This window comes from Pelodiscus sinensis, chromosome 13, assembly GCF_052426305.1.
Source record: "Pelodiscus sinensis isolate ZL-2025 chromosome 13, ASM5242630v1, whole genome shotgun sequence".
NCBI classification, from domain to species: domain Eukaryota; kingdom Metazoa; phylum Chordata; order Testudines; family Trionychidae; genus Pelodiscus; species Pelodiscus sinensis.
The window spans coordinates 15302291-15325570 of NC_143064.1; the positions used below are offsets into that span (position 1 = coordinate 15302291).

General features: G+C 44.7%; 1 protein-coding gene across 1 annotated transcript; it reads left to right on the top strand.

Moving 5' to 3' along the window:
- Positions 1 to 2269: 2269 nt before the first annotated feature.
- On the top strand, positions 2270 to 22391 carry SLC25A43 (solute carrier family 25 member 43). Its single transcript, XM_014569719.4, has 5 exons — positions 2270 to 2689; positions 8189 to 8430; positions 10346 to 10518; positions 19987 to 20121; positions 21802 to 22391. Exons 1-5 carry the CDS (start codon positions 2418 to 2420, stop codon positions 22003 to 22005), a joined length of 1026 nt encoding a protein of 341 aa, XP_014425205.2. The 5' UTR covers positions 2270 to 2417; the 3' UTR covers positions 22006 to 22391.
- Positions 22392 to 23280: the final 889 nt, after the last annotated feature.

Sequence of the window (23280 nt, forward strand, 5' to 3'; positions counted from 1 at the left end):
CTTGACTGGATGATTGCAGGTCTCATGTAACAGGTTAAAAGGTGCTAACAAGCTTCATAAAAAGACAGAGTGATTTTTATCTTACCAGCACCAGTGATTATCAGGTATAAGCATGCTCCATAAGGTGTTTTTGCTTATGCAGAGTAATTGATTTTTTTAGTGTCAGTGAAGAGATATCACTTGGGCTAACAATGTAGCCAGTGGGCATCTGCCTACTGTATGTGGAAGATTTAATTGTAGAAACATTTGAAGAAAGTCAGATGTCCAGATGCAATGGAGATGAGTGCTAAATATAGCTATGTAAGTGAATAAACAAATTTAACAACTAACATGGAGATGTTTTGAGGCTTAATTAACAAATATTTGTAAAGTGTTTTATAAGTGCAAATACATTAACATTACATAACATTAAATACTAGTACTAACAGACTATGGACAGATTGAGTGGATAGGCTGATCCAGCCCAGCATTCCAGCTTCACTTCTGGAAGTACATGGGTAAATTTGGGACCATGTTTTTTAGAGCAATCCAGTCCTTAGCCTGAATCTGTTCCCTAACACAATTTTCCACCGCTTTTGCAAATTATTTTTATACAGTGGCAGATTTTTAGATTAAGAATAATCTGATTTATATAAGAAACTCCTGTGTCTGACTCATCAGATAAAGGATTAATCCAGGGATTAAATGGTGATGGAAACCCAGTTTCAGCTGTGCTCCTTATCACAGTCATAGCAATGACCATGCCTGCTTCTTTACTCCCTGCTATCTCATGCAAAATAAGCCTAAAGGGACAAAATGGAACAACAGCAGGAAATCTCTGTACTAAGGCACAAGCGAGATCCATCCAAAACAGCAATTTATTGCCCAGATAGAGGCAATCCTCATAAAGCTGCAGGATAGGCAAATCCCCAGAGCAGGGGAGCAGACATCTCAACAGGGATGAGAAATAATTGTATATTCCACAGCAAAAGAACTGGAAAGTTCATAAGAGTGGTTCCCCTGCCTGTGCCCTACTGGGAACTATAAGCTGAGGGAGGTATGCTTCTGCTGAAAATAAAGGCAGTGGGGCAGAGCAAGAATAGTTTTGAAGGACTGGAACCACCATTTTCCTTCAGTAGTCCAGTACCACTGCATGCCCACTTCCATCCTTCCCTGTCTGCAGAAGAAATCCTTATGGGAGGTGGTATTTGACAGACTGGATACAGCACAAAATAGAGGCATTACATAAAGTCCTATTAATAATGGAGGCAATACGCTGAATTTGAGGGGATGGTTGGGTGAGTTCAGATACCAGCTAACTCTCCCCTAGATTTAAGGTCTGGCCTTGAACTCTAAATCCCCATGTGCATAGGCAGTGAGTTATACGAGCCCGTGGTACCTGGGCACCAGGAATATTCCTGGCCCAAGGCCGGGCTCCACCAAAGTCTGGGGCTGGGTCTCTCCCTCAGCCCCACTTGCTGCTCTTTTGCGGCTCACCTGCCATGCATCCTCTGGCCCCTCCTGCTGCCCAGGCAATCTAAACAATTTGGGGGGGCTACCATCAGCAGCAGCAAAGAACAACTACACACATGCCCGTGGCAGTAGGGGCCTCGGGCCATTCTAAATTGCCTGGGGATGGCAGACAGGGCTGGGGGACGCACATGGGGACAGCAGGTGAACAGCAGCGCATAGAGACCTCTGCTTCCCCACAGAAGCCACTGCTAGAGGAGGGTTTCTTAGGTAAGTGCAGCACACGCCATCTCCTCCCTCCACGCCATTGAACAAACCCTTTTCCTCCCAGAGCCTACACCCTTTTTCATATCCTCCTGCTCCACACTGCACCACAGAGCCTGCATCCCTCACTCCCCTCCTGTATTCACATTCCCTCCCAGAGACTGACCTCTTCATCCCGGTCTGCACTTTGCATTTCCTCCCGTGCTCCAATCTCCATCCCAGCCCAGAACCTGCACCCAGCCTCCCTCCCAAAACCCACATCCTTCCCCCACCCAAACTCAGAGTAGGCAGGGAGAGAGGGCGAGCTCTGGACGTTTTGGACACCAACATTTCTGCAAACCTGCCACCCCTGGCCCACGCGATTGTCTCTTCCTATGTCTGCGTTCCAGGGCCCTTCCCTGGATCCGTTGCGGGTCCAGCCCAACGGAGAAGGTGGCTGGGGACTGCAGCTCGCCGCACCGGCCCCTGGCTAACCACACCGCTCAGCTGCGGGGCCGGGGCCAGACAGATGTCTCAGCAGCTGGCGCCTGACCCCGCCCACTCAGGGGGCTGGCCTGGCCTGCCCCGCAGCGAGGCGCCGCCTCGGGCCGGCCTAGCGCCGCTCTGGCTCCAGCTCCCAGTCGCTGCCCCTGCGGGAGGCGGTGGGAGCCCGCTGCCCGGCCTGAGCACCATGCAGCCGGGGAGGCGGTAGCGCAGCCCGGGCCATGGCCACCTGGAGGCGGGACGGCAGGGTGACCGGCTGCCAGCGGCTGGGCTGCGCCGGGCTGGCCGGGGCGCTGAGCCTCAGCCTGACCGCCCCGCTGGAGCTGCTCACCGTGCTGGCCCAGGTGGGCGCCTCCCACCCGCGGCGGGGGCTCTGGCAGACGGGCCGCAGCGTCTGCCAGGCCGAGGGCCTCGGGGCCCTGTGGAAGGGAAACTTCACCGCCTGCCTGCGCCTCTTCCCCTACAGCGTCCTGCAGCTCGCCTCCTACCGCAGGTAACCGCGGGGCGCTGCCAGGCTCGGCCCAGCTGCTGCACAGGCCTTTCGGGGCATTGGGGGATGGAGCCCTGGGCACGGCCGGGATGCGCCCAGTCGCTGCGAAGAGGTTTGGGGGCCACTGGGATGGGCAGTGCCGCAGGATCCGCTCTGCTCCTGCAAAGGGGTTTCCAGACTCCCATGGTGCAGGGCGTGGCAGATTTGCTCTTCTGTCTCCGATTAACCATGCTGTGGAGGCTGAGGACTGGAACCTCATGCCCTGTCTACGCTGCTGACCGCTTTGAGATTCAAATGCAAATCCTCTGGAGCTTAACCCACCCAGATTTTTCCCACCCTTTGCCGTGAAGTTTGATCACCAGTATTTGTCAAAAGAAACCTCACCTCTCCCAAATCAGCAAGGGGAATTTTTCCAAGTCGGACTTCATAGGAAACCTGTTTCCTTATGTTTTTCTACAATTTAGCAAGTGCAAACCTGTCAGATCTCATTTGGGAATGAGACTTACTCGTTTTAGGCTAGCGTCTGAGATGCATCATGTTATTAAAACTCCCACTTTTGCTTGAAAATATGTCATTTCTATTGGCTAAGTGCAGTGAGTAACATCTAAGGATCCTGTAATTGGAAGAGATTAGGGGAAAAAATTGCTCAATTTTTTTCCAGTTTATTTAGTTGGACAGTATTTTAGATGTGTGATGGTTCTATCACAATGTGTTGTCAATTTCTCTGTTTCCCCTGTATAGTCAGTATGTAGGCCTCAGCGTGGTAGTCATTTCCCCCTGTTTGTTAATGTCTCTAGTACAGCAGCATGGGAAAGAAAGAAATATTTTAAAAAGGGAAATTGTGACTATAAAACTCAAACCATTGGGTTTTAATTAATTTGTAATTGGCTAGATTTCAAAATGGCTGTGTCCCTTTAAGGAAGTTCAGTTTCTCCTTCTTGTGAAAATTAGGCTGTTACAATTATTATGTTTCAGTTATTTCAGTAGCTTTAGTGTTCCCATTGTACTCAATGCTATACAAACATGTACAGTCGTATCTTTCAAATAATCAGTTTGACAATCCTGCAGGTGTTCCATTCAGTATATGATTTATTTTCTGGGATTTTTTTTTAAATCAAGGTTGCAGTTACCTCTTCATTAAGTATTGTTTGCTGTATTTATGTTTATGTTTTCCACAAAATGAGCCTATATACAAAATGAATAAGAACATTATTTTTAATTTGACCAAACTCATAACTAAGAGCTTTCATTTTGTATATCTGTATGCTAACCTAGTGGTGGTCTCTAATCTTTATCCACATGTTAAAAACTTCCCTTTAAAAAAAAAAAAAAAGAAATGACCTCTAGAGGAAATAATGCTGCAGAGGGAGGGAAGAGTCTTTGTCAATATGTAGTAATTCTGTTAACATTACTCAGCAAAAATGCATCATTTTTTTTTAGGATTTCCTTTTCCATCAGGCAGTTTGCAGTCGTTGGTTGCAAAGCCTCCAGTGGACTCTGAAACAGTAGTCCTGTTTGTTTGAAGGTGGGAGGGGATGAGTTGCCAGTTGGTTTATTTAGGTCATCTGAGTGCATAATGTAATGCATGATATTTCTGTGTTATTGGGAGGATGGGGTTATTCCAGTTCAGTGATTTTCCAAATGAGATGGGAGGGGAAGGGGAAGGGAAAGGAGTGGGCTCACCCTCTGCTGTCCAATCAGGCATGCTACAGGGGACTCAACCCATGCTGATGCCATCCACTGCTTGTAATGAGCTTCCCCTTCACCTGGCAGAGAGTGAATCACCATAGCTCTGGGTGTGCCGTTCATGAGATGGGTTAGTGGGTCTTTATGCTTTGTAACAATTCTGTAAATCTTAGCTGGGCTGATTAAATGTTCCTTGAAACAATGCACCCGCTGTTCACTGGGTCAGCAAGCTGCTCAGAAGAGGGGATGGAGTTTTCTTTCTCTTTCGCTACAAATGGAAAGTAGCTGCTAGGCAAAACAAAGTACAGGTGGGACCTCCCCGGTAGGACACTCTCAGGACCTGACCGGTCCTGAACAAGGGAGTTGGCCAGACCAGGACAGTCAATTCTGGCCCCCTAGCCAGGATCCGCTCTTGGCCCAGCTGGGCTCCCTGCGAGCACCAACCAGGCTGGACTCCTGGCACCAGCAGGGCTACTGGTCCTGCTCCTGCCAGTCTGGCACAGCTCCCAACCAACAGCCCCCCTTGCCACTGGTCTTGTGCTGGGGCTCTGGACCAGAGAGTCCCAGTTTAGAGAAGTTCATCCTGTACAGTTATGCATGCACTCCCTCTCTTTAATGCATAAAGCAGCTTGTGGTTTATTTGTTGGGATTCCCATGAGGGAATACCATGCGCAGACAGGAAACAGCAGACAGAGGTAAATTGTAATATATTTAGTAAATGATAATGCAAACCTCCTAAAGGACATGTTTGGCTTAGACAGTTATTGAATGCCAGAGAACAGGGAGTTTAGAAGAAGCAAGGGGTGGCTTCATGGGAAAGGGTGGAATTGAATTACACAAACCCACACCTCACTCCCAAATCACAGTGTGCTAAATTCCTTGGTTGTGTGCCCTTTGGGCACCACAGCAATATACACAACCTTAAGAACTGCAAAGACCTCAGTCGGACTTGGGATGTCAAAAGTTGTTTTTAAAAGGTAACCGCTAAATATCCTAGCGGTTACACGTGCTGTGGGCTCTGCAGTATAAAGCTTAAATAAGCTGTAGAATCCATAGCAAAGGGCTGCTGGTCCTGCTCCTGAGGAGTCAGAGTGTTACCTGTGGCACACGATCCGGGCTGGGCCTGCCAAGGACAGGAGTTGCTCTGGTGGGTCCCGTGGGGCTGAAGCAGCCCCTTGCCCAGGATGGGCGGGCAGCTGCACCAGCCCTTACCAGTTAACCATTTATATCCCTGGTTGGAATCAGTGCCCCATTGCCTTATATGCTGTACAAACACATCATGCCCTTGCCCAAAGTCTTTATAGTCTGAACATTTCTATTTCTGTTGGGTTGGTCTTTCTGTCTTTGTCCACTTCTAGACTTTTTAAATAATCTGAATTGTAAGCAAGCTGTTTAGGTTGTGTAGGCTACACTGGGTTTTTTTTCCCTAAACACGAAGTCTATAATTCGCCTTCCTGATCTGCTCCCTAGACTCTGATTCCCCTTGGACTTCTCTTTTGCTCACTTCCTGCTGCTTGCGTCATGCCCATTGTGCTCATTCCTAATTGGACCTGAGCACTGTGTGCACTGAAGTAAGGAAGTGAAGAGTGGTTATTTAGCTAATCTTGTAGTCAGTGCAATTTGTATCGACTTCACAATTAGTCAGTATGGGTGCTGCTCTGCAGAGCGGCAGTGAGACTACCTCCTAGAGACAGCTCAAGCCAGGACTGAACAGTCCTAGCTAGTGCTGGCTCTGGACCTGTGGATCTGCATTTTAAATGTAGTAAGATCTGTTGAGCTCTTAATACATTTAAAATGCAGAGGCACAGCTAGTCCCGGCTCATACTGGTCCGGGACGCTTGGTCCCAGCTTGCGTTGGGTCCAGAAGCCCCTGTTCGCAGCGGCCAGGGCTGGCTGCAGACAGGGGCTGCTTGGTGGCAGCAGCCTCTCCTATTCCCCCCTCTCCTCCCGCTGCCTCTGATAGAAGCAGCAGCACCGGGGGGCAGGGGAAGACAGGGCAGAACTGTGGAGACAGTTCTGGGGGGGAAACCAGCATTTAAGCTGCTCCCCCCATCACTGGCTTCTGTTCTTCCCCCCCTTCCCCCCGCCCGCCTTCCCTCCCAGCTGCCTCTCATACAGTTCTCATACAGAGGCAGCGGGAGGGAGGGAGCGAGTAGTTGAGTATTCCACTGGACTACCCAATAAGCTTATGCTTAGTTGAGTAGTCAACTATTCACTTACATCCCTACACTGCAGGCTCTTATGCTGCCCTCTGAATCACAAGTGCCTGAATCAGAGACGACACTTGAAGATTCCAGGATGCTAGAAGTAAGTTAGGGAAAAATAGAAAACTCGCCAATGTTGCTGTTTTAATAGCAAACTCAAACCTAGACTTAATGCTTGACACAATATAGTGTCTGAGCTTGAGTCTTCCCCTGAAGCAACAATGAAACACAGAATGTTCTGCTGTTCTCAGAAGGACTGTGATGAAGATTGCTGAATATTTTCCAAACTCCTACTGGATTTTCGAGTCCAGGTTTTACCTCCCTTAACTGGGACTCCCTGGTCCGGCAACATGCATGGTCTGGTGTGGACCATGGATGTTCCTGGACTGTGGAGCCCAGGAAGAGGGAGGGCTGGTGGCAGGGGATGGAGTGCCATTAGGGGTATCGGCAACTCAGCTGGGAGGTCAGAGTGTGTCGGGGGGGAGGGAGGGGATGGCATGGTGGGGAGTTCTGTCCCCCACGGCTGGGGAGTTCTAGCCTGGCCATGGTTATGGACCGCTGTCCCCAGCCAGGGAATTCTGACCTGGGCCATGGATCCTCTGCTGCAGAGCCAGGCGGCTGTGGTGGATCTCTGGCAGTGGTGCTCTAGCCCCAGGAGTAATGAGACCAGGGAGAGGCAGCAGCGGGGACAGGCAGGCAGGAGCCCTAGCCCAGTGGCAGCATGGCCATGAGGGGAGGGACCTTCCCTGGTCTGGCAAATCCCCTTATTCAGGACCACTCAGGTCCCAAGAGTGCCAGACCAGCGATGTCCAACCTGCATGTTGGAGACGCTGTTAGGAAGAATTAGTCCTACCCTTGATCTCCTGGTGATAACCGAAACCATGAATCAACAGCTTGAGCTTATTATGTCTGTACAGTCATGTTTTGTGTTATGGTGACTCATCTTGGTAGATGTAAAGACAGTCATAGAGTTTAAGGCCAGAAGGAACCACCAGATCATTGTGTAGTTGGATGTCTTGTATATCACAAGCTGCTAAAACCACCCAGCACCTGCACACTAAACCCAACAACCAAAATTAGATCATAGTATTGCAGCCCACAGGAGACTACACTGTTATTGCTACAGGCAGAGAATAGATGGGACTGAAGTGCTGCCTCTCATTAGAGTTCCCATTTATTGAGCTGTGAAAACCAAACCAGTGGCCCTTTGAAATACCACAGTGACAAAAGCCTTAACATTGTTTTTCTTGCACTGGTGCGTCACATCCAAGAAAACTGAGCAAGTATTGCATAGTGGTTGTATCTGGCAGGCTGGGAGTCAGTCACTGAATTGATTTGAGGCTTTGGGTGAGTTATTCTGACTTCAGTCTGTGCCCGGGTTTACCCCTCCCCCCCCCCCCCCCCCCCCCCCCCCGGTTTACAATTATCACTTGCCTCATGGAGGTTTTGAGGCTTGCTCAGGATTTGTCATGTGTATCATTGAAATTCTAAGTATTATTTATGATCAGATAAGCAGATGGGATGAAGAACTATTACATCAAGGACTATCTTCATTTTTATACCAGATTTTTGAGTCATAATTAATAGTTCCTCTTTTATCTGTCTCTTCTAGGTTTGTCATGCTCTTCATGGATGACATGGGCCACATTTCCCACTGGAGTGCCATTATGGCCGGAAGCCTGGCTGGCATGGTTGCAACTGTAGTGACTTACCCTACCGATGTGGTAAAAACACGACTCATAGTGCAGAACCGGTTGGAACCATCTTACAAAGGGATTCTCCATGCGTTTTGCACAATTTCTCATCAAGAAGGATTCCTTGCACTTTATCGCGGTGTTTCGCTGACAGTACTAGGTAAACTAATAATAGGAAAGAATATCTCTGAGCTTTACTGTACATTATGTATTGAAACATCAGTACCTCGCTCATGTGTGTTTGCCCAGTTCATTTTAAATGTGCAAACAATAAAATGCCTCTCTTTAGAGGACATCTAGATGTACAAAGCAGGTCACAACGGGTTTCACGTATTTGTTATTTCTGTTGTAGCCGAGTTGTCTCTAAACTGGCAGCTCTTGCTCATAATTTAATCTCTACTAAGAGTGTGAACATGTACCCAGTAAGCATCATTTTTATTGGGTGATGCTTACTGGGGAACAGTTAACTGGTTCCCTGGGGGCAGCCCCTCTCAGCTGGGGCCGAGAGCAGGCCCTAGCAGCCAGCCCAGCCCCCGCATGACAGCCCCAGTCCCAGTACAGGGACAGAGAATGGGAGCCCCGCAGGCTGGGGAGCTGGAACCATGAGATCCCACTATTTAGTTAACCAGTTAAACATTACGTCAACTTGACTGATTAACTGGGATTTTACATCCCTAATCTTTACTGGTTGTGGCTAAAAGAATTTGAGACGATGCACTTGCTTGTCTTCTCTGGATTACCTGGCTACATTTAAAGGCAACATACTCCTCCTTCACTTAAGAAAAATCCTGTGTACACACAGTGCACTGTGAGTGGAGTAAAAATAAACACCAGGACTTACTGGGGTGCTCTGCACCTTGGGCGTGAGGAGATCGACTTGAGGCAGACCCTCCTCCCCACCATTCCTCCATGGCCTCCGCTGCTGCAGTGCTATTTGAAAGGCCCAGAGCTCACAGCTGCTGCCGTGATGGCCGGAAGTCCCAGGCCCTTTTAAATCACCGATCCCTGGAGCAGCTGCCCCTTTACCCTCCTCCCTCCCATCAGCAGCCCTGTTGGTATTGATCAGCAGCACTTGTTAGACCCTACAGCAGGGCCCCCAATGGGGGACAGCAAAAGAGGCAGCGACAGTGCTTTAACATTGTCCGTGTATGAGCTGGTTCTCACAGGAGTACTAAGGATGTTAAGTAGCAAGAAAATGACTAATTGTGTACTCGATATAATTTGTATCAAGTACATGATTAGCCTATAAGGGGCCGCTGCGGTTCTGCAGTTTAAATGTAGTAGGGGCTGGCTCCCCCCAACTCCAGATCCTGTTTCTGATATAGGAGTATCAAGGGGGTGGGAAATGTGAGTAGTGGACTCAACTACCTGATAAGCCTAGGCTTAGGGTAGTTGACTAATCAGCTACTCTTTTACATCCCAGTGGCGTTACCATACTGGCCTGTTGTGTCCCACTTTCCCCTGTGACTGTGGACGCTATGTAATAATAATATGGTGCTCCTGAAAAGTGAGCCAAAGCAGTGGTGTTTCTCCTTACTTGAGATAGATGAGGCATTTTTATTTATTTTATATTTATTTTTTATTCTTATAAAAAAGTTGACACTGTAGCTTTGCAGGATACCACATTTTAATATAAATGCTTGCAGAAATTGATTCTGATAACTTACAAGCAAAACTTAGAATTGGTGACAGCAGAAAACAAATGATATACAAGGCAAGAGAAAAGAATGTTGGACTAAAGGGCATCCCGGTTGTGTCAGGAATGGAGTGAAAGATTAATCTTTCAGAAGCCCAAAGCAATAAGAGGCACCAACACAATATACGGACCCTCTTGTAAATGTAAATGTAAATGCCTCATGCCATATTTGTAACCTGAAACCTGAGGCTTAAATAAGTAGGTCATTCCCTTGACAAATGAATATCTAACAAGTAAAGGTTTTTCCAAGTGGAAAAAAGCAAGATTTACACTAGCTGACAGTCCCCGACATTTAGACAAGGCTAGGAGGAAGCATGTAGCTCTCTTTATACTGTACTGTGCACTCACACGAATCTTTTCTGTCTGGTTTGCTTTACAGGTGCTATCCCATTTTCTGCTGGCTCGTTCTTTGTTTACATCAATCTGAATAAAATGTGGCAAGAGCCCAGCTTTCATTTCTCTCCCCTTCAGAACTTCATCAATGGCTGCCTTGTAGCTGGGGTAGCACAAACACTCTCCTTTCCCTTTGAGACCGTAAAGAGGAAAATGCAGGTATGGAGCATCATTGCTGTTAGCATTTTGGTGGCTTGCAGTATTGTATGTGCTGGAGGCAAGGTAGTAACTGACTGTGACTGCCACCTTCTTCCTTTTACCAAGAGTGAATCATTAGAATGGTTAATTATTCCCAGCAGTAATGGCTGAGATATTTTTTTTTTTGGCATAGGTTTTAAGACCAGTGTAATTGGTATCATGCAGTCAGCAATGTTTTGAAGTTGTTTTATTTTTATCACCATCAGAGTAGCAAATAGATATCATCATCTGGTGGCTGCTTGGTCTATATCAAATCAGCTGATCTCCTGCTCTTGGTGTGCAGGTATCCACACCATAAATGCTCCCATGAGCATTAGCAGTCTTGCTGACCATTTCAGCAAGGAAGTCAAACGAAAGGCCTGGGAGACTTATCTGGGGAGGTCCCTTTGAGTCAGGGTTCAGGTCTACTGAAGGGGAAGTGTTCACTGCTTCTGTATTCAACAAGCAAATGTGGGACTTCGTTTTAAGGCTCTTAGGGTATTTGTACACTGCAAAGAAGATCCACAGTGCTTAATGTGGGAGACCAGGTCAATTGACTCAGGCTCACGCTATGGGGCTAAGAATTCCTGGCTGGGCTGGGGCTCAGTCTCTGAGACCCTATCCCGTAGCACAAGCTCCATTAGCCAATTCAGTTAATCTCTGCTGGGACTTGCAGCTGCAGGATTTTTGACTATGTAGGTGCAGCCTGTGACTGATACCCTACATGAGCACAAACTTTGGGACTACTATGATGAACTTCGGGAGTGGAGATCATTCTCTCTTCAGATCTATTAAACACCTGCTTCTGCCAGAGAGTTTAATAAAGGAAACCAGTTCTCCTTCAGTTCAAACTGGGATTTAAATTCCCGTCTTGATTTTAGGGTAGCTGCACGGTCCCCCTGCGAAACAGTGTGAAATCTAATTTTCCTGGCAATCTGTCCTGAATTCAGAGCTTTGCCTTTCCCCATACTCACCTGAAAAAAATGGCTTGTGTCCCCCATTTGAGATGCTTTTATTGCTCCTTGTGTTGAAGCTCCTACATACAGTCTATATATGTTCATGCCATCTATAGAGAGAGAGCCAAGGACAGGTCATAGTCTCATGCTGTTCTTTTTAGCTTTAACTGCAGTTTTCATAGTTGGTAAGAAGGAAAATATACAGCATTCTGGTCTAGTGTTAAAAAGGCCTGTATATGGATGCTCCTCTGAAGCAGAAAACATCATTTCTTCCAGCCACTAGGTTGTGCTGTCTCACTACTTTTTTAGATACGTGCCAGCTGCTCTCTGTTGGGTATTTTGGAATCTCATGTTGAGAAATTGTGTTTATGGCCCTGTCTCTTTAGAGAACTGTCCTATGCTTCCAGAAAATGTCATTTTTTTTAAAAAAGAAAATAACGGTGAAGGAAAAACTGATAAAAAATATAAATATTTTCTCGGCTCTATGATGATTTGTTTTCATCTATGCTGCAGTTTATATACTTGTCAAGTGCCTCACAGTTTTAAGGTGGCACCCAACTCTCCATAACACTATGCTGACAAGCTATAGAGAAGACAGTAGGATACATATAAATTCAGTCGATCCTGATTTGGTAGGAGTGGTTGAACTTGCTCAAATTGCCAAGCAAAAAGCCATTGAAAATCATAGCCGGGCTGGCCCTGGGGGCTGGCTGAACCAGTCTAGGAAGTTGTTTCTAAAAGTTACCACAAGCATGTTGCTCAGCCTTGTTGGGGATCAATTGCGCATTGATCTCAGCTGCTGCGGGACTGAATCTTCTCCTGCTGAAATAAATGGAAAGGCTCCCGTTGCCTCAGTGGATGTTGATTGAGTCATGGGAGTGCTCAGAAGGAGGAATGCTCTGGCCCCAGTACAGAGGGGAGGCAGTGTGTGAGGCAGTCCAGGGGAGCCCTGATAGTGGGCACACTGGAAGGGTAGTGACAAGTTGGCACCTGGGAAGGGGAGTGAGAAAATGGAACATCCAGCCCTGGGGAAAACAATAGGAAAAAAAAGAGAAGGAACTAATATCTTTTGTCATCATGATTCCATCAAAACTGTCTCTTCTGAGCTGTTCTCATGGGCTGAGCCAACTCACTGGCAAATAAAAACATGTGATGTGCTGAAATGTTTCACTATCCCAGTTGGCTAGCACGAGTGCTCTGGCACATGGGAAAATCTGGTTCAGTTCACAGATTTGAACTTTTGCTTGCTGGGTGAGGGGGAGCTTATGGGGAAGACTAAGGCCAGGTCTGCACTAAGGATGTTAAATTCAGATTAATCAACTAATTGAATAGTCAATATAATTTGCATCGACTGTTCGATTAGTCAATGAGCGCACCTCCGCCTTAGAAATGTAGCAAGAGTCGGCAGGGCTCTTGCTACATTTCAAAGGTAGAAGCACTCCGGGGAGCATGGGACCAGTGAGGGACTCAAGCAGTCCCTGCGACTCTGCGCTCCCTGATTTTGAAATGTTCAAGAGTCCCCATGGAGTTCTAATCCCGGTTTGTAACTGACTTGCTAGAGAGTCTTAGACAAATCATTTTAACTCCATCTGTTTCTGTGTTTGAATAGTACTTACTTAGTTCACTTAGGAGTAGTATGCACAGTGCTTTGAAGATGCATACTTCTATGTAAGGACCAAGTACTACAGGTTGAATGTCTCTAATCCGGCACCCTCAGGACCTGACTGATGCTGAACCAGAGCATTTGCCAGACCACGGGAGGTCAATATTGTCTAGCAGAATTACCAACGTTTCTACTGCTTACTGGGCTCTTGGAAGACATTTGGGGTAAATCAGAGCTAAAGAACAGCACAGAACACTGAGAGCCGGGACTGGAAACAGACTTTATGGGACCACAGGAAACTTGGTCGCACCCATGATAAGAGGCTATCCAGCTAACTAAAATCGTGCCAGACCATGGAAGTTACTGGATCAGAGTGTACCAGGCTAGAGAAATTCAACCTTTATTAACATTTGTCACCATCACTTTGATCCACCCATTACAGGGTTGCATATCTACAACCAGGCCCTGCCCCCCAGATGTTGGCAGGAGTTTCGTCACTGACATCAGTGGAATAGGCTCCGAACCTCCATTATTTTATATTTTGGTGGCAGTTTACGCTGCCAGTTTGTTCCTGTAACATGGCTCTCCCCTACCCCTCTTTACCACCCTCAGTGTTATAATTACAATCTTTCACTTTTTTTTGTTTGCTGTTTGCTGCTAAATATAGTTGAATGCTTTTTTATTTTTTTAATTAAAAACTAATTCTGATCAGTCATTTTGAATATGTGAGCCCTATCTCGCTATTGTGACTATCCTAATTTTATCCCTTTGTTTTCCTTTTTCATTTGCTCCTGGTTGGCATGTTAGAGAATTGAGAGGTACAGTATGCATGTTTTGGCATGGAACATACGGCATATATTGTCAGTCTAGTGGATGGGGAGGGTTTGGTCAGAGGGTAATTTCTCAGTAACACTTTCTATGTTATCAACCTTTAGAAAGAATAAGTAAATTATTGCTTAGGTGAAAGAGAACCTAAGACTAGCTACATCCTTCCCTCCAAGTACGAGATGGCCTTTATCAAAGCCCATCATTCCTAACAATCCTTTTTTGAAGCAATCAGGCTACAATTCTTCACTTTCTGTCCTAAACGGTTGTGCAGGGTTGTTGTGAGCTGTTGTCACTCTCCTTCCTTCCCTCCCCCCCCACCCCAAAGTGGCTGCTTTTCAGTGCGGAAATGCATTACTATTGACTATAATTTATATAATCATTCATAGGCACTGGAACAAGGGATGCAGGGTGTGGCAGCACCCCTGACTTGAAGTGGTTTCCATCATATACAGAGTTTACAGTTTGATTCAATGACTCGCAGCATCCACACTATAAAAATAGCTCCAGAACCCCCATATCAGTTTGTAAAGTGTTTAAGATCCTTTGGGATAAAAAGGTGCTATGCAAACATAACTTATAATTAATAAAGAGGGATTAATTATTGTGAATTTGCAGTAGCAGATTTTGAAACCTTTAGTAAGGGCTAGGGATGTTAGTGATTAATTGAATAGTTGTGAGCCCTCTGCCACTCTGTGCTGCTACCGCTGTATCAGAGACAGCAGCATGGGGACACAGGCAGGAGCCAGTCTGTGCGGGGAGCTGGTTTTTAAACTGGCTCCCCTCACAGATCGGTTCCTGCATGCTGCCCCACCCTGCTGCCTCTGATACAGAGGCAGCAATGCAGGTCGGCAGCAGCCCCTGTCTGCAGGGGGGTCCGAGCTCCCCGCAGACAAAGGCTGTAACGGCATCCCATGGAGCAGCCTCCCTTGTCCATACAATATGCACAGGGAACTGGCTTACTGCGTGTACTGGCTCCCGCGTTCTTCCCCCACCCCCGCTTTGTTGCCCCTGATTCAGAGTTAGCAAGGTAGGGTGAATGCTTAAGCCCAGGTTTATCAGTTAGTCAGGTATTCTGCTACACTATGACATCTCTAATAAGGGCCATATTGCATTACAGGATTGGCTGACCGGTCATTAAACTCAGTTTAGAACCCATGGAGCACATAGTCAATCTAAAGTCAATAAAGAGCTAATATATAATTTTTTAAAAATAGCTCCCTCATTAGGGCTTTGTGTGTTAAATATCAGTCTAACACAACTCTTATAGGCAAACCCTGGAAAAGGAAATAAGATCCAATAGTCTTTTATTTTAAAAAGCATTTTCCACATGAGTCATGGAAACCAGGGTTTTGCAGATAGGCAGCACTGGAATGTAACTAGGTATGAGTAATCACTGTACAGAGAGAGCTTAGGTGGTGGAATGTTTCCCTGTGCTTTAAGGTCAGTCTTTGAGTGCACTTATACTACAGCATCCCTGCTCTTTACAAGATTTTATTATCTTGACAGCTGGAAATATGAAAGTAGTGAGTGAATTTAGTTAAAAAAAAAAAAAAAAAAACCCTTCTCAGTCATGTGGTTCATATGATATCTGAGAAGCATATACAGTTTAGGACCTTTTTCACAGAAGCTGTTTATTTAACTCCTTATGTGCCTAGCTAGATCTTGGAACCTTTTAAAGACCCTATTTGAATGAGTAGAGAAATACATTACACACTATAGATAATAATGAGCAATACTGTTTTTAAAAATTGTAGATACTTTGTATAATAGGCATGTATTATTAATTTTAAATACTTTGGGTTTTCTTGCAGGCAGGATAATGTGTCCATTTGTCCTGTTAACCCCAGTTCTATTTATTTGCATAATCCACCTGATTTGGCATAGTTTATTCTGTCTACGTAATTTCTAATTGGCATCATCAAAGTGTGTAGCTCTGCTTCTGCATGTCTCTTTTCCTTACACTTGTATGTTTGCAAAGCAATGGAACCAATCACTAATTTGTATTTTCCATCTCTAACTTCTGATTCATCCCAAATTCCCTCTCTCTTCATAGTACAGTAGTGTGGGCATTGGGCATGAGCCCAAGTCCTGGAGTAGAACCTGAACTTGTGACTAGCCTGATGAAGAGCTAAGTGTTGCCAAATGGGTTGCATCAGAGTTGGTTTGCTTTCTAGCGGGCTTTTTTCTTTTGCATCACTTCCAGCTACTGACCATGTCAATTTTTTTTATTTGTTTGGCTATTAACATACTTAATAAAGCTCAGTCTTTGAGGTTATTACAGAGCAAGATATGCGAGCCCTATTGCTTTAGAAACTACAGTCCTGACCCACCCTGGGAACACAGTTGGACAGCTGGAGCACAATTCTTGGCAAAAGCTGCTTTTGTGAAATGGGACTTTCCTTCTGCCAAAGTGCTAGTTGGCTTTTCTCTGGCCCAGTCACTTAGAAGCATTTCTCTCAGACACCCAACGCTGGAGAGAAGCATGGATACTGACTACCCATATAGTTGTCATCATAAAACGATGGTGTTAAAATGTTGTAGTAGAATTGATTTTGCTGTTGATTTAAGGTTCTTTTCCTTACATGAAAAGGCAATACAAATAATTAGCAGTAGAATTGGTCAGAGTTGACCCTTCCTCAGTCCTGTAAAGCCTCCAATGGAACTGAACAGATTTCATAGTCCTGTTACCGCAGCAGGTTCTTTGCACATGTCTGAATGCCTGGTGTGGGCTGACTTGGGGTTCTGGTCCATGCTTAATCTGTCAGTGATACTGTAGATAGTTATTTGGTCAGAGCTATGTAAAATTGCTCACATGATCCTAATACTGGATCTTTATTTTTATTTTGAAATTTGCCATCTACAGGTAACAAAATATTCTTTCAGGCCCTAACCCTTCAGTCCTCATTCAATGATAATTTCCATTGACTTCACCCTTAAATTCTGTAGTCCCCTGGTTTTAGACTATCAAATTTAGAGTAGTCTAGTTATGTGTATGTGCTTCAGTGACTGATTCAAAGCCCACTAAAACTAAAAGATAGTGAGTAGCCAGTCTTGTACTTAATAAACTTAATCACTGAAAGTACCTACTGCATCCATCACAAACCTAAGGAATGCAGATTAGTAGCCTGAATTTCTTTCTCTGTCAGCACAGCCCCTTCCATATAACACCCCTTTCACCTTTGTACAGAAATTGCACAATAGAATGTTACCTGGTAGGAAAGTCTTGGCCCTTTGGTCTGTAATGAATGGGTATCGACCCAAAAGAAAGGAGTAAATCTGTGTAATAGTATCCCTGCCACTTTGGAAAGCAGAAGCACACATCAAATCCATCACAGGTTTTTATTGACTAGGGTAGGATTTTTCAAAAGTGCCGAAATGATTTGTGCTCCTAATTCTCTTGGGTGCTTTCAAAAGTCCCACTCATTTCCCATGCACTGATTGCACTTTGACCTAAGGAATCTGGACCCAAATCCACAAAGGGGATTAGTCATTGCAATGATGACTGTCAAAGCACCTAACTTTTTAAGTGCCCAGAAAATCACAGGATCATCACTGCAATTCCCCAAAGGCAGGTTAGACACTTAGGCCACATCTACACTGCAGAGCTATTTCGGGATACCAGAAGTACCCAAAATAGCTATTCCGCATCTTTTGAGCAAGCCTGTTATTTTGAAATATAACAGGCTTCCTATTCCGACGTCCCTGTAAACATCATTCCATGAGGATTCAGGGACTTTCGGAATAGCAGTCTATTTTGAAATGTGGTCCTATCTCGAAATAAGCTTGAAATAAGGTATGTAATTTGCGTAGCTCAAATTGCATAGCTTATTTCGAGCTAGCGCCGCAGTGTAGATGCATCCTTAGGCCCCTGAACAATGAATGGGAAGAGACTGGAGCCTTAGAATTTGATCCACAAAAGCCAGTGCATCGAGCAGGGAGCCACCTAGACTAGCCAAAGAAGTTATCAACCATAAGTGAGGGAGGTGCTAAACTCTGCCCTGTCATGGAGATCAGTGTTTCCCTGCACCTATCTTGCTTAGCAAGTCACAGATGGGAATTGGCTTTCTAGAGTCACTGGTTTAGGCACCTGCCTCATTCTGCACCAAATGTCCAGAGAAAGAGCTGCTGCTGCCACCCCTGCCCTTTTTATAACTTTTGGACTAATGGTTATAACATTCACCTGAGGTCTAGGAGACCAGAGTTTAATCCCCCTGCCCTGCTGGGGTGACGGGGACACATTAAAGATAAACATATATTGATAAGTATTCTTGTGTGTCCTAAAATGTTAGGGTCAAATTCACCTATGGCATAAGGGGTCACAACTCTGTTAAAACCAGTTTAGCTGCACCCACTTATATCAGGAATGATTTCAAACTTTGGTGTGTTTCCATTTTTCACCAGCTAGACTGGAGCTGCCAAGTGATTAAAATTCTAGAGCAGATGCATCTAGAAAACATCATGAGTTGTCAGTTTGGTAGAGAAGTTTTGTTAGACTTATCAGTAGGGCCCTACCAAATTCACAGCCATTGCAAAGCATCATAGATGGTGAAATCTGGCCTTTTGTGTGCTTTTACCTTATACAGATTTTATGGGGGAGACCAGCATTTCTCAAATTAGGGGTACTGACCCAAAAGGGAGGTGCCGGGGAGTCACAAGGTTATTTTAGGAGGGTCACGGTATTACCACCCTTATTTCTTCACTGCCTTCAGATCTGGGCAGCTGGAGAGTGGTGGTTGTAATGTGGTAGGATGCCTAGCTCTGAAAGCAGCATCCTGCCAGCAGCAGCACAGATTAAGAGTGGCAATACCATATTCATGTTGCCCTTCTGCACTGCTGCGTTCAGAGTTTGGTGGACAGAGAGTGACAGCTGCTAACGGTCTAACTCTGCAGGCAGCAGGGCAGAAATAAGGGTGGCAATATCATAAAAAGCCATTCTTTCTTCTATTCAGCTGCTGGCAGTAGCTCTGCCTTCAGAGCTGGATTCCTGGCCAGCAGCCACCCGCTCTCCAGCAACCCAGCTCTGAAGGTAATGCTGCTGCCAGTAGCTGGACAGAAGTAAGGATAGAAATACTGCAATCCCCATAAATAAACTTGCAATCCCCCACATAAGTCCTTTTTGGGTCAGGACCCCTACAATCATAACATTGTAAAATTTCAGATTTAAATATCTGAAATTGTCAAATTTACCATTTTTAAAATCCAGTGATGTTGACCAAAATGAACTGTATATTTGGTAGGGCCCTTACATATTGTCTTGAGGAAGCTGTGGTTTTTCAGGCAAACTAAGAAGGAATATTATACCACTTGCTGTTCTAGATTACTGGAAAAATGAAAGAGAATTAGATCAATATTCACCAGTAAATTAACAGTTAAACTCCAGCTAATATAAGATCACTGCCACCAATATAAAATTACCAGTCTTCAGTGATCGGACCTGCATGTTCAATCACATGCCTAAATCACTTGTCTGGAAAGGAATGTGTCTTGTCATATGTATGAATAAAGCACTGATTTGCACATGCAAAGTAGACTGAAAACTCTGTGCATAGAGATGGATAAGGATCAGATTACTGGAGATCAGGCAACCTAACTGTTCTTGCACAGCGAGAGATTAATGGTGAACGGATTTTGCTGTCGAGAATGACCCATTGAACTTTTGTTCCATGTGAACTAAGTGGTAATTGCACACTGGTCTGATAGATTGACATAATACCATGTGTTAATGTGACTGCATTTTGGTGGTTTAAATCTTTACCGTGTTGGGGGAGGGGCTTGAATGTGTTGTTCAAGCGATGCCATGTGTAGTGCCGCATAGAATTAAGAGTAGACTTCTCCTATACTCTACATTTCAAATATTTCCCCCCCGAACTAGTTGTCTTTCAGTAAGACCTTGGGCAGAACTGTTGGTTCTTTGAAATATAATTGACTAAAGCATGGTAAATAGACAAAGACTTCTTGTTTCAGTATTTAAATGTTGTGCTAAGTGTTGAATGCTTATAGAAATGAAGGAATTAAACAAATTCATTTCATAATTAACACCTGGTGTGTTTTTGGTTTGAACAGGCTCAGAGTCCTTGCCTTCCTCACTGGGGAGGGGTTGATGTCCATTTTACTGGCATGGTGGACTGTTTTAGGCAAACGGTGAAGACTAAGGGCGTGCTTGGACTCTGGTGTGGACTCTCAGCCAATCTGCTCAAGGTAGAGATTCGCTCCATTCTGATCAGTCTGTACTTAATTACAATCTGAGACACGCCTCTAGCTAATTGGTAGTTGGGACTGTAATGTGCATGATATCCCTCTTCTCCTTGCCTTGTGAACAGCTTGTTGATTAGATCGCTGATGACCGCAAAGATAGAGATTCGCCTTTACTCAGGTTACAGTGTAGCTGTTTGAGAGTAGGATTGGTCTCACAGACCATCTGCAAGTTGCTGCCTTTCATGTGACACCATCCTCATCAAAAGCGTTCCAAGAAGTGACAGAGTCTTTTGGTGAAAGTTGATTCAAACACACTTGGGAAATAACAGAGAGGCACAGCAGGGAAAATGACTAAACATAAAGGCTATATCTAGACGACATGGCTCCATCGACGGAGCCATGTAAAATAGTTTATTCGGCATAGTCAAAGAAGCGGGGATTTAAATAATCCCCGCTTCATTAGAATAAAAATGGTCGCCGCACTGTGCCGACAATCAGCTGATCCCGCACAGCGCGGCAGTCTAGACATGGCGCGGTCGACAAGGGAAGCTTTTGTCAACTGCTCCGGTATGCCTCGTGAAACAAGGTTAACCGGAACGGTCAACAAAGGCTTCCCCTGTCGACTGCGCCACGTCTAGACTGCCGCGCTGTGCCGGATCAGCTGATTGTCGGCACAGTGCAGCGACCATTTTTATTTTAATGAAGCGGGGATTATTTAAATCCCCGCTTCTTTGACTATGCTGAATAAACTATTTTACATGGCTCCGTCGATGGAGTCATGTACTCTAGACATAGCCAAAGAGTGGGAATACATCAGCATAGCTTCATTGACTCTGCTTAGGACAGAAAAATATGCATTTCTGCCACATACCAAATGCATCCCAAATTTCCCGTTAAAACAAATCTTAACTTTTAAGCTTTGTCTTGTTTTCAAGTTCACCGCAACCCCATTTCTTCCCAATAATTTGATATAGTCTAATTATACAGATTGAACTTCTCTAGTCCAGCACCCTAAGGACCTAACTGTTGCTGAACCAGAGAAATTGCTGAACCTTGGGAAGTCAATATTGTCTAATACAGGGGTGGGGAATCTAAGGCCCAGGGGCCAGATGTGGCCCCTGGCTTACCTGGATCCAGTCCCCAAGTCTCAGGGATCCTCCCCCCAGGATTTTTTTTGCTTCTCACTTTGTGTGTGGCCCCCGACTGACTTATCTGTGAGTCAGCAGCCCCTGACACAAGAAAGGTTCCCACCCCCAGTCTAGTAGCATTACCAACACTTCCATTGCTTACTGGGCTCTTAGAACACATTTAAGGGTAAATTAGAGCTAAATAACAGCACAGAACATTGAGTGCCAGAACTGGTAGCTATAAACAAACTTTATGGGACAGCAGGAAACTTTGTTGCACTCATGATAAGTGGACATCAGGCTAACTGAAATCATGCCAGACCATAGATGTTGCCAGACTAGAGAGGTTCAGGTTCAACCTGTACATGTAATAAACCAAGTCTCAACGTAGTGGTACCTGTAGAATGATACAACTAGTATAGGGTCAGATTCCCAACTGTGCGAATCCACATTGCCAATGAGGTCAAATCTGTTCATGAAGTCTTATAAATCCTAGCTTTTAGAGAATGTGGATATTGATTCTAAATTAACTGATTTCAATTTTTTTTTTGTTAAGATTGTCCCATACTATGGTGTTATGTTTAGCACCTTTGAATTCTGCAAGCGGGTATGTCTCTACAGAAATGGTTATATCGAATCTCCCTTAAGCTACAAGCTAATTCCTGGAGTGGATCAGAGTTTACAACCACAAGAGCTGCGAGAATTAAAACTCCTCCGAAGAGGAAATTTTGAGCCGCCGAAGCCAACTCTTGAAAACTGACGTTGGAAAGCTCATTGAGTAAATGTATGTTGCAGTCATTCTTGGCCAAGTCCACAACCTGAAGAAAGCAAGGCAGAAAGGAAGATGCATTGCACTAGAGGTAGCAGCACCTGGTTTACTGTGACTTTCCCGGAGTTTGAAACTCTTGTGTCAAACATTAATAAACTTTGTAACCCATGTAGTGAATTGATACACTCAATTCAAGCTCATCAGAAGGACACAAACATTTTGAAACTATTATGATTCTGGAGCTTGAAATCAACTAATTTGGGGATATTTTCAATGATAAATAGCTTTTTAATACTAAAACCACTTGTAAAGAATAAGTGATGTGAGCCATGATCATAAATTGGGATTGATTCTAAAATAAATACGTTTGTAACATTTGAGGACACTGAACACGTGGCCTTCAGAACAGATACATGGTTTAAAATAGACTAAAATATATACTGTATATAAGTATTTTTACTGAAATCTGTCACTAGTGCAATATGGACATGGCATTCTAGGTATGCAGTATTTGTCCTCGGACAGTTAACACTTTTGTTAGCCTTAGTCATCGTACTTCTTGTTTTCAGCTTTTGTAAGATTTGAGAACTGAATAATTTTCTCAGTGCTCAGTTGCAAAAAAAAAAAATGAAAACATACTACAGAGGTATTTTTGCCAAGAAAGAATAGTAATATATGAAACCGCACTGAAATGTTCTAATAGTCCTAAATGCAAGCTGAGATTTCCCCCCCCCCCCACACACACACACACACATGTATATTTTTGCCATTATCTGAATTATTTCAGCTTTGGGGAAAAAACAAAACTGTGTATAGGTTATGTTCATTTTTGTTATGACTGACTATGCCTACTACAGTGTGAAAAATGCAGATGCCAAATGGGTTAGATAATTAAGTGTTAACACCCTTACATTGATATTTTTAAAGATGTATTTTATATTAAAATAATTTTCACAGATGAAAGTTTTATGGTTCGATTAGAACAGTACTATGCAATACCTAACCTTCCCATCTCCTTACAGTCACTGTGGTGGTCCCCTTTAACTGCTGTGACCTACAAGTCAATGTATTGTCATGCTTTTCCGAAGAGGGGATGTTAAACAGTAAGGAGAGCTACAGTGTGTGGACTAGTTTATCCCTAGCTTAGATAAATGTCATTCAGGGACTGGCCCTCAGATCAGTAAGAAATGGTTTCTGGGATCGTGATTCTTCCAGGTAAGTGTAAAGTTTCTCCAGGTGGCATTGTGACACTCAGTCACATCTGAC

Excerpts from the sequence above, each read along its gene's own strand:
- SLC25A43 (XM_014569719.4), top strand. The coding sequence starts at position 2,418 with ATGGCCACCTGGAGGCGGGACGGCAGGGTGACCGGCTGCCAGCGGCTG. Across the intron at positions 2,690-8,188 it reads CAGCTCGCCTCCTACCGCAG|GTTTGTCATGCTCTTCATGG; the intron begins GTAACCGCGGGG and ends TGTCTCTTCTAG. Across the intron at positions 10,519-19,986 it reads CCGTAAAGAGGAAAATGCAG|GCTCAGAGTCCTTGCCTTCC; the intron begins GTATGGAGCATC and ends TGGTTTGAACAG.